The sequence below is a fragment of the Phascolarctos cinereus genome, unplaced genomic scaffold (genome assembly GCF_003287225.1).
Source record: "Phascolarctos cinereus isolate Bilbo 61053 unplaced genomic scaffold, phaCin_HiC Scaffold_2;HRSCAF=192, whole genome shotgun sequence".
NCBI classification, from domain to species: Eukaryota; Metazoa; Chordata; class Mammalia; order Diprotodontia; family Phascolarctidae; genus Phascolarctos; species Phascolarctos cinereus.
The window spans coordinates 231,063,333-231,077,413 of NW_027555625.1; the positions used below are offsets into that span (position 1 = coordinate 231,063,333).

The window sequence follows — 14,081 nt, forward strand, 5'->3', positions numbered from 1 at the left end:
AAGGATAGTAGGAAGATTGCTGTAGGTATAAACCCTGAAAAGATTGAGACCCATAAATCTAGAAAAAGGAATGCAGAGATGTATGGTTCAATTCTAAAAGATCATGAATGTTTTAGATAAGGGTAAATACAGACTTTTCAAAGCAAATCTTGGAATGTTATAAAAAGAGAAAACTCTAAAATTTGCAAGAGAGGAAAAATTATTTATTGCTTTGCAGAATGACAAAAAAAAATTAAGAAACTCTTTACTTCAGTTGTAGTGAAAAGATACAGATTCAAAAAAGGTTTAGGTAAATTCATGGGTCATAAATGCATATATCTGGAAAGCACATTAGAGACCATAGATTGCCAACATGGGGTAGCAGCAAGAATGTGGGACTAAAAATCATGACCTGTATTCTAGTCTCAGGTAGAATATAACTAGGTGTTCAGGGGCAGCCAGGTGGCTCAGTAGATAGAGTGCCAGGCCTGGAGTCAGGAAGAAGAATCTTCTTGAGTTCACATCTGGCCACAGACATTTATTAGCTGTGTGACCCTGGACAAATCATTTAACTCTGTTTGCCCCAGTTTCCTTATCTGTAAAATGAGCTGGAGAAGGAAATGGTAAACCACTCCAGTATCTTTGTCAAGAAAACCCCAAAAAGTTGGACACAACTGAAAGAACTCAACAAATGTTTGAATTCCACTTCTGCAACTTACTTGCTTATGATTTTTACCAAAATTCACTTTACTGTACCTTATTTTTTTCATCTGTAAAACTGGGGTGAAAATATTTACCCTGTTGTGTTGTTTTAAGGATGAAATGAGGTGATACAATATTTTTTTTCTTCTGGTGAGGCAATTGGGGTTAAGTGACTTGACCAGAGTCGCACAGATACTAAATGTTGTATCTGAGGCCAGATTTGAACTCAGGTCCTCCTGACTCCAGGGCCAGTGTTCTAGCCACTGCTCCACTTAGCTGCCCTGAGGTAATATGTATTAGAGTACATTTAGAAAAGCAAGTCATTGTACGCATATCAGGTAGTCGTATCATGTGGTCCATTCCCTTCATTTTATGCATGAGGAAAAATGGAGCCTAATAGATTTATCTTGAGTTACAAAGGAAAACTAGAATACTGGGGGTGATGTTCTTAACATTGGAGGTTTGGGGATACCACAGTTATATTAAGAACATCTGTTGTCAGCTAGGTGGGTTTAATTAGATTTGTTCATTCTTAACTTTGAAATTGAAGTTTTACATTTCCATGTTTCTCATATACTTAAAATGAAAAGATTTTGATATTTAGTAAGATTGTTTGGTGTTCCCTAAAAATGATATTATTTTACAGCTGAGAAATTTCTCGAGTCTGTTGAAGGAAATCAGAATTACCCATTATTGCTTTTAACATTGCTGGAGAAGTCTCAAGATAATGTCATCAAAGTGTGTGCCTCAGTAACATTCAAGAACTATATCAAGAGGAACTGGAGAATTGTAGGTATTTTAGTAAACAGAATTTTAAAACTTTTATCTCTCCTGTAACTTTATAGGACCTTTGCAAGCACTATTTGCAGAATACTGGTTGATACAAATTAAATAGGAACTTTTTTGAATAAGGCTCTGTTTCAAAGCCCTTTTTTTCTCATTGGTTACTTTAACAATTTTCACAAATTTGCCTTTCTTGGTAATGGCTAAGCTTTTATATATTGATTTCATCTCCGTTTTTATTAATGTCGAATCTGTTAGCTCCTTTGAATTAAGTGATGTTGCTTTTTAAAAATATCTTTGTGGGGGGCAGCTAGGTGGCAGTGGATAGAGCATGAGCCCTGCATTCAGGAGGACCTGAGTTCAAATGTGACCTTAGACATGTAACATTTAATAGCTGTGTGACCCTGGGCAAGTCATTTAACCCCCATTGCCCAACCAAAAAAAACCCCAAACCAAAACAATAAATATTTTTGTTTATTCTGTTTTTTTTATTAATTTATTTTGATTTATCAACAATTACTTCCATATGCTTTTGAGTTGAAAATTTTTCTCCTCCTTCCTCCCCCCCGCCCTCCCCAGGATGGCGCACAATCTGATATAGGCTTTACGTTTACATACCCATTAAACATATTTTCACATTAGTGAAGTTGTAAGTAAAAATTAAAACCAATAGGAGGAACCATCAGAAAGATGAAACAAAACTCAACAGAAGGTAAAAATAAGTGATAGCGATTCGACTTCCATAGTTCTTTCTTTGGATGTTATTCTGTTTGTTTTTAAGTAGATAATAAGTTCTGCACGTTGTCTTCGAAGCCTTCTTTTTCTTCTCCCCTTAAACGTGTGTTCTTTTCATTTTTTAAAATTTTTTTTTTTTTAGTGAGGTGACTTGCCCAAGGTCACACAGGTAGTACATGTCAAGTGTTTGGTCTGAGTCCGGATTTGAACTCAGGGCCTCCTGACTTCAGGGCTGGTGCTCTATCCACTGGTGTTCTGTTCATTTTAAAAAATGTTTTGATGACCCTTTTTCTTTTTAGAGGTGTTGCTTATTACGTTTTATACATTTAATTGTGTGATAAAGATGCCTTGTCAGGGAAAACAATGCTGTATTTAATGGCCCGAACATACAGTAAGAGTTATTTTTGTGTCTCAGACTAAAATTATGAGATTATGCATAAATGGGATAAAACTAACCAAGTGAAGAATAAATCCCATCGTAGAGAAAAGGCTTTTTATATAATGGCAAAATAATTTTGCTTATTCCTAGGAATTCTTTATAATGGCAGCTGGCCTATATATTTTAGAGTGTAAACATACTCATAATTTCAAGATACATTTAGTTGTTGGTGACTACAAATTTTAAAACTATCCCAGAATCTTAAATTATGAAACAAGTTTATTTCATTTTTTTACCCATGTCAGGGGTAAAGAAAGAATGAGCAAGTTTTTTGTAGTGATAGTAGCAGTGATATTGCAGATAACATTAATTGGATGTTAGAAATGGATTTATTCCATACATAAGAGTTCTTCAAACTTACTGTTTACAGAAGGTATTTGGCAAGCTGCTTGTTTTCTAGGTAGTAAATAAGGTAGAAGATGTCATCTTATTAGCAACATGCATGTGTGTGTGTGTGTGTGTGTGTGTGTGTGTGTGTGTGTGTGTGTGTGTGTGTGTGTACTTAAGCACATTAAAAAACAAGAGGAAGAAAAAAATGCCTTTGTGAACAATGGTCAAGGAAAAGAAATGTCACAATGTACATGTCCAAAACATATGTCTCTTTGTGTTCCTTATGTCCATCAGCTCTCTGGCAGGGAGTAGTAACATGTTTCATCATACGTAGATTCTCTGGGGACATGATTAGTTTGGTTGACCACTGCATTGATTAGATGTCTTAAAGTCTTTCAAAGTTTTTTTCTTCATAATATTGCTGTCCATGTATTAATTTCTGTGCTTGTTCTGTTCACTTTACTCTATTTCAATTCATACTACTTAGGGTTTTCTGAAATTGTCTTTTTTGTCATTTCTCATGGTTTGGTAATATTGCAATTATATACTGCAGTTTGTTCAGCCATTTGTCTTTGAGGCAATCTAAGATAACTCTTTATACTCTGGTTCTTTCTTTATTCATTCATCTATTTTATTTATTTTGTTAATTTGTTTTTATTAAGGGCTGCTGTATGTCAGGCTGGGTTTCAGTTTAGTTTTGTTTGTTATTGTCCTTTGGTTCTTAAAGAGGACCAATGACATCAAGAGGGTGATATATTGACTTTCCAGTGAATTGGGTTTAAGTAAGGCAGAGCTTCAAAAAATCAACCTCACTCTCTCCTCCAGAGTCACCAGAGTCCAGTGACAATCAGAAAGTCAAGAGTGATGATAACATGGAAGATGACATATTCCTTGCCCTCATGGGGTTTACAATCCATTGAAGATAATAATAATAATAATAATAATAATAATAATAATAATAACAGTAATAACTAGCGCTTATATAGTACGTACTATGTGTCAAGGACTGTACTAAGCATTTTACAAATATTAATTCATTTGATCCTCATTACAACCATGGGAAGTAGGTACAATCTTTATCTCCATTTAACAGTTGGAAGAAACTGAGGCAAACAGTATACTGTGGTTCTTTAAAAAAAAATTTTTTTTGGCCTTTTTGAACACTTTAGGAAAAGAAAGTTTATTTTGCTTCCCGCTATTATTACTCTCCCCATATTCTCACTTCGAATCCCCTACTTGTTTTTCTCTTGAATTTGATGTATTTCTCTACCAAATTATGTTTTCAATCCTTCTTTGTCCTTTTCGTATAAGAATAAAGTTCATTTGCCCACTGCTGTCCACCCCTTTGTCCATACTCTTCTCATGTACCCCAAGTATGAGGAATATCAAGTTCTACCCTCTTTGTCATCTTTCTGCACTAGTGAATTCCTTTTGCCCCCCCATTTCTTCTTTTCAAATTCTCTGAACAGAACCAATCTACCCCCAGAACCTCTGTTTTTCTTATTTAACTCAATACCCTTTGGAGACATTATGGTTCTAAAGAGATAACTTTGTTTCTTTTCACCCTGTTCCAGTGTTTAGCACTGCATAGCATTCCAGTCATCTAGCTCTGTTTGGGTCTGGAATTCCAAGAGCTTCTCCTATAAAAAGTCTGATGCCTTAGATCAGGATGAGAGTGAAACGTTAATTTGGTTTGGATTTTGATTTTGGTTTGAAATGAAGAAACTTCTTTCACATTTTTAAACTTTTGTCTTCATTTCACTGTTGCACACATGTGAGGTGAAATAGGAAGGATACAGACCTTATAAGCAAGTAAATGTGCAGGCAAGCATACTGTACTTTTTAATATCTTGATAAATCTATTAATACTTTATATTAAAGGTCCACTGTAATGCCAAAGAAACCCACTTGTAATTTACATCAGATTAATGACAAAGAATGAAATTGAATGTTTTACAACTGCTATTTGAGTCCTGGTGGAGTCGTTTTCTTTGACTGTTTGCTTACTGTTGTCATATTGTGTGGGTTCTAGCATGTGTAGCAACATCTTACTCTTGTAGCACTAACACTGACTGTGACATCTTTCTTAACATTGTTTTCATGGTACTATTTATTGCTAAAGGTAGACAGGCCCTATAGACACGCCCTTCTGGGATGTGTAGCTCAGGAAATTAGCAAGTTAAAAGTCAGTCAGTAAGCGTTTATTAAGTGCCAGGAACCATGTTAAGGCAAAAGTCAAGTCCTGCTCTTTTTTTTTTCCCCCTTAGTGAGGCAGTTGGGGTTAAGTGATGCCCAGAGTCACACAGCTAGGAAGTATTATGTGTCTGAGGCCAGATTTGAACTCAGATCCTGGCTCTAGGGCTGGTGCTCTATCCGCTGAGCCACCTAGCTGCCCCTCTACTCTTCCGGAGCTCATGGTCTAATGAGGGGATACAGCATGAAAATAACTATTTACAGACAAGGTACACATAGCATAAATTGGAGTTAATCGATATGGGGATAGTACTAGAATTAAGAGAGATCGAGAAAAGTTTCTTGTACAAGATAGGATTTTAGATGGCACTTAAAGCAAGCCAGGGCAGCCACGAAGTGGTGATGAGGAGGGACGGTATTCCATGCATGGGGAACAGCAGGTGAAAATGACCAGTCACTAGATCACAGAGTACGTGGGGGTAAGTAAAGTATAAGAAAACTATAAAGGTATGAAAGGGGCAGGTGAAAGTTTTTTGAGTGCCAAATAAAGGATTTTATATTTGATCCTGGAGGTGATAGGGAGCCACCAGAGTTTATTGAATTGAGTGAAATGGTTAAAGGTGTGCTTTAGGAATATTTTACAGCCAAATGGAGGATAAAATGCACTGAGGTGAGATGGTAGAGATACCAACCAGCACTCTATTGTAATAGCATAGGCATGAGCTGATAAGATCCTACAACAGTGTGGTAACAATGTCAGAGGGAGAAGAGATTATATAGGAGATATGTTGTGAAGGTAGAAATGAGAGGACTTGGCAACAGATTGGATATAGGGGTTGAAAGAGAGTAAAGAGTGGAGAAGAACGCCTGGGTTGTGAGCCCAAGTGACTGGGAGAGTGATGTTGCCCTGAACAGTAATAGAGAATTTCAGAAAGGAGAAGACTTCTTGGGGAAAAACCACAAGTTCAGTTTTGGACATGTTGCGTTTAAGATGGCTATAGGACATCCATTTTGAGATGAATGGAAATATGAAATGTCAGGAATGAGTTTGGTGCTAAGATAAGTGGATCTGAGAACCATGAGCATAGTGAGATCACCAAGTGAAATAGTTTAGAGGGAGGAGGACAGAGAACAAAGCCTTGTGGAGTACCCACCTTTAGTGGGCATGGCCTGGATGAATATCTAGCAAAGGAAACTGAAAGGGAGGCGTCAGACGGGTAGGAAAACCAGGAGAGGTTAGTGTCACCAAAACCTTGAAGTAGATTATCAGTGAGACAAGGGTGATTGATAGTATCAAAAGCGGCAGAAATGCCAAGAAGGATGAGGATTGAGAAAAGATCATTAGATTTTGCAATTAAAAGATCAGTGATAATTTTGGAGAGTACAGTTTCAGTTGAATGATGAGGTCAGAAGCCAGACTAGAGAGTTGAGGAGAGGAAGTGGAGATACCTATTGTAGATGACCTTTTTAAGTGAGGTGTTTAATCATAATAGGGAGGAGAGATGATGGATCAAGTTAGGTATTTTTAAGGATGGGGGACACATGGGTGTTTTTGTAGGGAAGCAGCAGTAGACAAGGAGAGATTGAAGACAAGTGGGAGGATGGAGATAATGGAGGGGGCAATCCAACAAAATGAACCAACAAAAGATGGGAAGGAATGAGATAACTTGTGCTTGTAGAGCAAGTGAAAAGGCTGCTTGATTATGTGAGGGAGGGGTGAAAGATATGAAGAGGAGGGGAGAAAAGGGAGCTCTAGGCAAATGGCTTCAAATTTTTTTTCCATTAAAATATGAGGTAAGGTTCTTAGCTGAGAGGATGGGGGGAAGGAGAGCCTTGGAAGATTTGAGGAGGGGTGAAAAAATTTGATAGATGGGATTGTGAGTTAATTAGGAAGATATAAAATGATTGCCTTGCTGTAATAAGGGCCCTGTTGAGATTATGTAACATAAATTGTAGTGGATCCAGTCTGCATGGTTTTGTAGCTTCATTTATCCATAAATGTGTAGAAGCAAAGGCAGCAGATAGTGCAAATGATCTGATCCCAGGGTGAGGATTGGTGGGGCAAGAATGGCAATACGATAAGGAGATCAGAGACTCAAGAAGAAGGCAGTATGGAATTAAACTTGTTTATCAAGGAATCAGGATGAGGAAGGAAGGAGAGTATAGCTAATGAATGGAAAAGTGTTGGCATGGGAAAGAACTGAGGGATTCAGGGATTGGAGGTTATGGTGAAGACAAAGAACAGGGTTTGGGGTTACAAGGCAGAAACAGGGATAGAATGACAACAAATTGTCATGAGAAAGGGGAATTTCAGAGTTCATGAACATGGACATGATATATTTGTGGTTGATGGCAAGATCAAGGGTATGAGCATCTTTATATGTGGCTAAGATAGGATGGAGGAGGAGATTTGAAGTGAATAAGTTGGTGAAAGGTGTGAGCATGTTTGAGAGTATCCTTATGCATGTGGAAGTCCCCTATTATGAGGGCTAGAGTTGGAAGGGAGAGAAAAGAGTGTGAACTAGGTATAGAACTTGAAGAAAGAAGAATATCCTGGAGGGCAGTCATACCAGCTACCAGAATTTTGATTAGGTGGTGGGTATGGATTGTATGGATCTCAAAGGAAGAGTGATTACTGAATGATGCTGGTAGAGGGTAAACCTAGAAGTTGTAATGGGTATTCAAACTTCTTCACCTTGAAGAGAAAATTTAATTATAGTTTGTCCAAGAACTTAAGAAGAGAATATGATAATTTAATGTTAATTATCAGTACTTTACTTTTAGATTGAGGATGAACCAAACAAAATCTGTGAAGCAGATCGGATAGCCATTAAAGCGAATATAGTGCACTTGATGCTTAGCAGTCCTGAACAGATTCAGAAACAGGTAATATAGGATCATATGTTATATTATCTTTGCAGACTTGTTTTATCAAACTTTCACCCAACTGAATCATTTCTTCTTTTGTTTCTAGCTAAGTGATGCAATTAGTATCATTGGCCGAGAAGATTTTCCTCAAAAATGGCCTGACTTACTGACAGAAATGGTTAATCGTTTTCAGAGTGGAGACTTCCATGTTATCAATGGGGTCCTTCGCACAGCACATTCATTATTTAAAAGGTACAGGATGTGTGTGTGTGTGTGTGTGTGTGTGTGTGTGTGTGTGTGTGTGTGTGTACGGAAGGCATGAATTAAAATATTTTAAAGGATCCAGTTGCTTATTTAGTTTTGCTTTTCAAATACACTTACATCTTTTGTAATTGTACACAGTAGGTACATAGGAAATGTTTATTGAATTGCAAACAGTTTTATTTTTGTGATTACTGGCATCATATCAAAAGCACGATTACTAATTCTTTAATAAAACAAGCAAATTTTTTGAAATTCAGTTTTATTTGCAGGTCCAATTCTCTTCCTCCCATTCTCTCTTACTCACTTTTCCTATTGAGAAGGTAAGAAAAGTAACCCATTACAAACATAAACAGTCAAGCACAACAGATTTCCTTTTTGGCTGTGTATAAAAACATATCCTTTAATCTATACTCTTGATCCTTATCTCTGTGGAGATAGGTAGGTTGTTTCATTGTGATTCCTCTGAGTTATGGTTGATCATTGTGTTTTTACAGTTCTAAAACCTTTTAGAGCCTTTTGACTTTTAAAATGTTGTTGTCTAAATTGTTTTCCTGGTTCTGTTCACTTCACTTTGCATCAATTTGTGCAAGTCTTTCCAGGTTTCTCTTAAATCATCCCTCTCATCATTTCTTATAGTAGAGTAGCGTTCTATCATATCCATATACTATAACTTGTTCAGTCTTTCTCCCAATTGATGGGCATCCCTTCAGGTTCCAATTCTTTGCGCTATAAATATTTTTGTAGATAGGCCTTTTCTCTTTTTCTCTTGGGGTATAGACCTACTAGTGTTATTGCTGGGTCAGAAGGTATAAACAGTTTAGTAGTTTTTAGGCATAGTTGCAAATTGCTTTCCATAGTGATTAGACCAGTCTCAGTTCCACCAGCAGTGCATTATTGTACTTGTTTCTCACAGCCCCACCAGCATTTGTCATATTTCTTTTTTATCAATGATTATGAGATGGTAGGTTAGATTTGTTTTGTTATTTATCTAATCAGTAGTGATTTGGAACATTGCATATCACTATTGATATCTTCAGTTTTTTCCTTTGAAATCTGCCTGTTCATATCTTTTGATCATTTGTCAATTGGGGAGTGGCTTTTATTAAAGAAACCTGCTGCAAATCCTTTCCCTCCCAGTTTCCTGCTTTTCTTCTAATTTTAGCTATGTTGATTTTGCTTATGCAGAAAGTTTTATGTTTTATGTAATAAAAATTGTCCATTTTACCTCTTGTGAGCCTCTGTATCTCTTGTTTGTTTCAAGATTTTTCTCCTATCCATAGATTTGGTAATTTTTTCCATTCTTATCTAATTAGTTTATGATGTCACTATTTCTAAATCATGTACCCATTTGGAGCTTTTCTTGATATATAGTGGAGATGTTTGTGTATACTTAGTTTTTACTAGACTGCTTTCCAGTTTTCCTAACAGTTTTTGTCAAATAGTGAATTTCTTGTCCTAATAGCTTGAATCTTTGGGTTTATCAAACACTAAGCTACTGTGGCAAAGTTTTTTTTTTCATGTGTTTATATATCTGTTTCTCAGTTTTAGCATACCATAAATACATATTTCCTTCCCTAAATTCTCCTATATCATATATGTTTTCTTATAAATACATAAAATCTTTCCCATATTTTGCTAGCTAACATTTTCTAAATGATTCATTTGGAAACCATTTTTGAAGTACCTAGTAAATACAAGACACTCGTCAATGACTTCTATACTAAATTAAATCTTTTTTATTTTGCGATATCCTAACATAAATGACCCTGGTCAGACTTATGAAGAATGAGAAGAATTTGTCTCTCATCAGATTTATAGAAACATAGCATATAACTTCTTAATTAGCAGATGCCTAAGTAGAGATGATGAAAACATGAAATTTTAGAAAAGCAAAAGCAAAAAAAGCATTAGTGCTGAGGAAATGACAAAAATTAGGATGGGACTGTCCCCTCATGGAGCTTATAATCTAAAATGATACATGTACAAATCTGTGATACTGTACAATAACTTATATTTACTAACATATTTTGTAATAGTAACTAAATTTATATAGGATCTTAAAGTATACAAAACATTTTATATCCATTAACTCAGTTTAATCTCACAACAACCTCAGTTTACAGATGAGGAAACAGTGTCAAAGAGGTTAAGTTAGTTGCCCATGTCTCCTGTATTTAAAGTATCTGCAATGTAATTATTGTACAACAGTCCATATTTGTGTGTGGCAAATAATAGCAAAACAAAATCAAAAAAAAGGAAGAAAAAAATTATAGCCTAAGACAGCATTAGGAAAAAGAACAATAAAGGAGACAGTCATATAGGTAGGAAGGTATTATGTCATGAAATCCATATCTGAGAGAATGTGGAGAAGGGTTGATCACCAATGTCAAGTGCTAGAAAGATCACAATGTGAATATATAAGAATTTAAGCTCTTCACTCCTAGGTCTGTATTCCAAAGAGATCATACAAATGGGAAAAGGACCCACATGTACAAAAATGTCCATAGCAGCTTTTTCTGTGGTGGCAAAGAATTGGAAATTGAAGGGGTGCCCATCAGTTGGAGAATGGCTGAACAAGTTGTGGTATATGAATGGGATGGAAAACTATTGTGCTATAAGAAATGATGAGCAGGTAGACTTCAGAAAAACCTGGGAAGATGTGTATGGACTTTTGCTGAGTGAAGTGAGCAGATCCAGGAGAACGTTGTACACAGTAACAGCCACATTGCGCAATGACTAACTTTGACAGACTTAGCTCTTCTCAGCAACGCAAGGATCTAAGACAACTCCAGAAGTGTCATGTGGAAAATGCTATCCACATCCAGAGAAAGAACTATGGAATTTGAATGCTGATCGAAGCATAGTATTTGCTCTTTTTTTTCTTGTTTTGTTTTGTTTCCTCTTTCTTATGGTTCCTCCTATTGGTCCTAATTTTTCCTTACAACATCACTAATGTGAAAATATGTTTAATAGGAATGTATATGTAGAACCTATATCAGATTGCATGCTGTCGTGGGGAGGGAGGGGTAGAAAAATTAAAACTCAAAAGTATATAAAATGGTTGTTGAAAAATGAAAATGAATTAATTTTAAAAATAATTTAAGCTCTTTAATAAAAACAGTTTAAGTAAAATGGCCACTTATTTATTTCCTAGATATCGCCATGAATTTAAGTCAAACGAATTATGGACTGAAATTAAACTTGTTTTGGATGCCTTTGCACTACCTTTGACAAACCTTTTCAAGGTATGGGTGAGAAATGAAAAAATAAAATTTATGGAATTTTCTTGAAAGCTTGTTTTGACTAAAAGTATTTGGGGTTTTTTTGTTTGTTTATTTTTTTGCTAGGCAGTAGGGTTAAGTGACTTGCCCAAGGGTCACACAGCTAGTGTCAAGTTTCTGAGGCCAGATTTAAACTCGGGTCCTCCTCACTTCAGGGCCTGGGCTCTATCCACTGTACCTCCTAGCTGCCCCTAGGTTGTTGTTTTTTTTTTTAAACTTAAAAACATTTTCCTGGTATAATTTGATTTTTGTTTGATTACAAGATAGTTATAGAAAAGAGATGTTAATTCATTAAAAAAACCAATGTATTATAAGAAGATCATTCACTTTTATGTTGGTTTTTGGCTAGGTTAAGAGGTATGAATAGTTCCAGTCTGGCAATTGGCTGCATTATACAAAGTAGGCTTTTATTTACATTGTGGGGCAATGAATATGTAACTGAGACTGTGTGTTCTTTACTGATTATATACCTAAACTTCTTGTTTTAAGGCTACTATTGAACTCTGCAGCACCCATGCAAACGATGCAGCTGCTCTGAAAGTTCTTTTTTCTTCTTTAATTTTGATTGCAAAACTGTTCTACAGTTTAAACTTTCAGGTAAGGATAGTCTTAATTCTTACTACTTTTTGATATTATCAGATAGTGTTTTATATTATAAAAATACTTGGATCTTATTTTACTAAGGAAGTTTGGTATCTCCTTACCATTTCCATTTAGTTATTTCAGTAGTCAGAATTCTGTATGAGAAAGACTGTTTCTGTATGCCAAAAATTTGTAAATTTTATCTCTGAAAGCTTCTTTCACCCAGTCAAATTGCTTTAGTAGATAGCTTAATTGCTCTGGCCAAAGTATTCATTGCTCCATAGCTAACCTTTAAATGATTAGTCTTATCTGCTATAGTTAGACAGATAATAGTCTGTCCTTGGATCTATACTGTAAGTTTTTATGTTTTGGTAGGACTTGCCAGAGCATAGCCTTCAAGACCCAAGCACTCAGTATTTCTCTTCATGTCACAATGAGACATCAGAGAAAGACTGCAACTCTTTTGCCCTTGATGTACAAAATATGAGACACTGCACCTTTTCTTCTTTTGAAATATGTATTTGAGAAGATCATGTTAAATTCACTAATTTGAGATATTTTAGCATTTGTTATTAATTGTTCAATATGTGAAACATACTTTATATTAAAGGTACTTGATGTTGAAAGTGATAAAAGAAAAAACATAGTGGCAGCTCTCTAATTTGTACGAGTGCTGTGTACACAAAATACTCTAATACAAAGATAAATGGAGAGGTAAGCAGTGCTACAGGACCTTAGACTACAGAATCTGTTTAACTTTGTTGGGGTGCCAGAGGGCTCAGAGAAGGTGTGGAAAATGGTACTAGAAAGGCAAGGTGAGTTGTAAACACTACAGTTTCCTGATTATAAAGTATTCACAGGGGTTTGGTATGAGAAAAGATAGATTGGAAAATCAGATCTTAGGGATCCTTGAATGCCAGGCTAACGAGTTTGGACTTTTTATTAAGTATGAACTAAGGAACATAAAAATTGGAGGACTTATAAAAATAGCATAATGCTTTGCTTTAATAAAATTTCTTCAGCCACCATCTATTAACTTTTTAGGACCTACCAGAATTTTTTGAAGATAATATGGAAACATGGATGAATAATTTCCATAACCTCTTAACTTTGGATAATAAGCTGCTTCAAACTGATGTAAGTATTATGTAAAGCATACTCTTGTTATTGTTCAGTCATGTCTGACTCTTCCTGATTGCATTTGGGGTTTTCTTGGCAAAGATACCAGAGTGATTTTCCATTTCCTAATCCAGCTCATTTTACAGATGAGGAAACTGAGGCAGACAGGGTGAAGTGACTTGCCCAGGGTCACACAGCTAGTAAGTATGTGAGGTCTGGTTTGAACTCAGGAAGATGAATCTTCCTGACTTCAGGCCCAGCACTCTATCCTCTACTACCTAGCTGTGCATAAAGCATACTAATTGTCTTTTATTTTACCTTCCTCAGTGATTGTTTATTGATTTTCTTCTAAGAGACTGGCTTGATATAAAATACTTGGAAAGCTTTAAAGGGTGACTAAGTATATCTGGAGTTCACTTTCCCAAATGCGCTTTTATACTCATGTGTAAATGAGACACTATAAGACAATATTCAGACAATTCAGATATTAATGTATTTCAGTTGATTCTACCATAAATTCTATCTTTAATTTTCATAATCTTAATTGATTTTAGTCCACTAATTTACAAATCCCTCTTCACTAAGAAAAATTTACTTTGTGTTTATGTCGTATATATTTATAGACATACATATTGTGTCTCCCAGCAGAAGGTTACAAGCCTTGAGGGCAGAGAGTGCTCTTTCATTATATCCCCAGTGCTTGACTTATTGTAGACACTTAATAAATAGCTACTTGTTGATTGATAGATTTGATCTTCTGTCACTGGCAAGGACATCACATCTCTGAGTTCTACTGTTGCTTGATT

General features: G+C 35.7%; 1 protein-coding gene across 1 annotated transcript in view; it reads left to right on the top strand.

Moving 5' to 3' along the window:
• Positions 1-14,081, top strand: part of CSE1L (chromosome segregation 1 like) — a 63,008-nt gene that overhangs the window by 22,058 nt on the left and 26,869 nt on the right. The window contains 6 exon segments of the mRNA XM_020984170.2: positions 1,328-1,470; positions 7,946-8,047; positions 8,136-8,281; positions 11,448-11,538; positions 12,064-12,171; positions 13,201-13,293. Of these exon segments, the coding sequence (XP_020839829.1) occupies positions 1,328-1,470; positions 7,946-8,047; positions 8,136-8,281; positions 11,448-11,538; positions 12,064-12,171; positions 13,201-13,293 (683 nt within the window).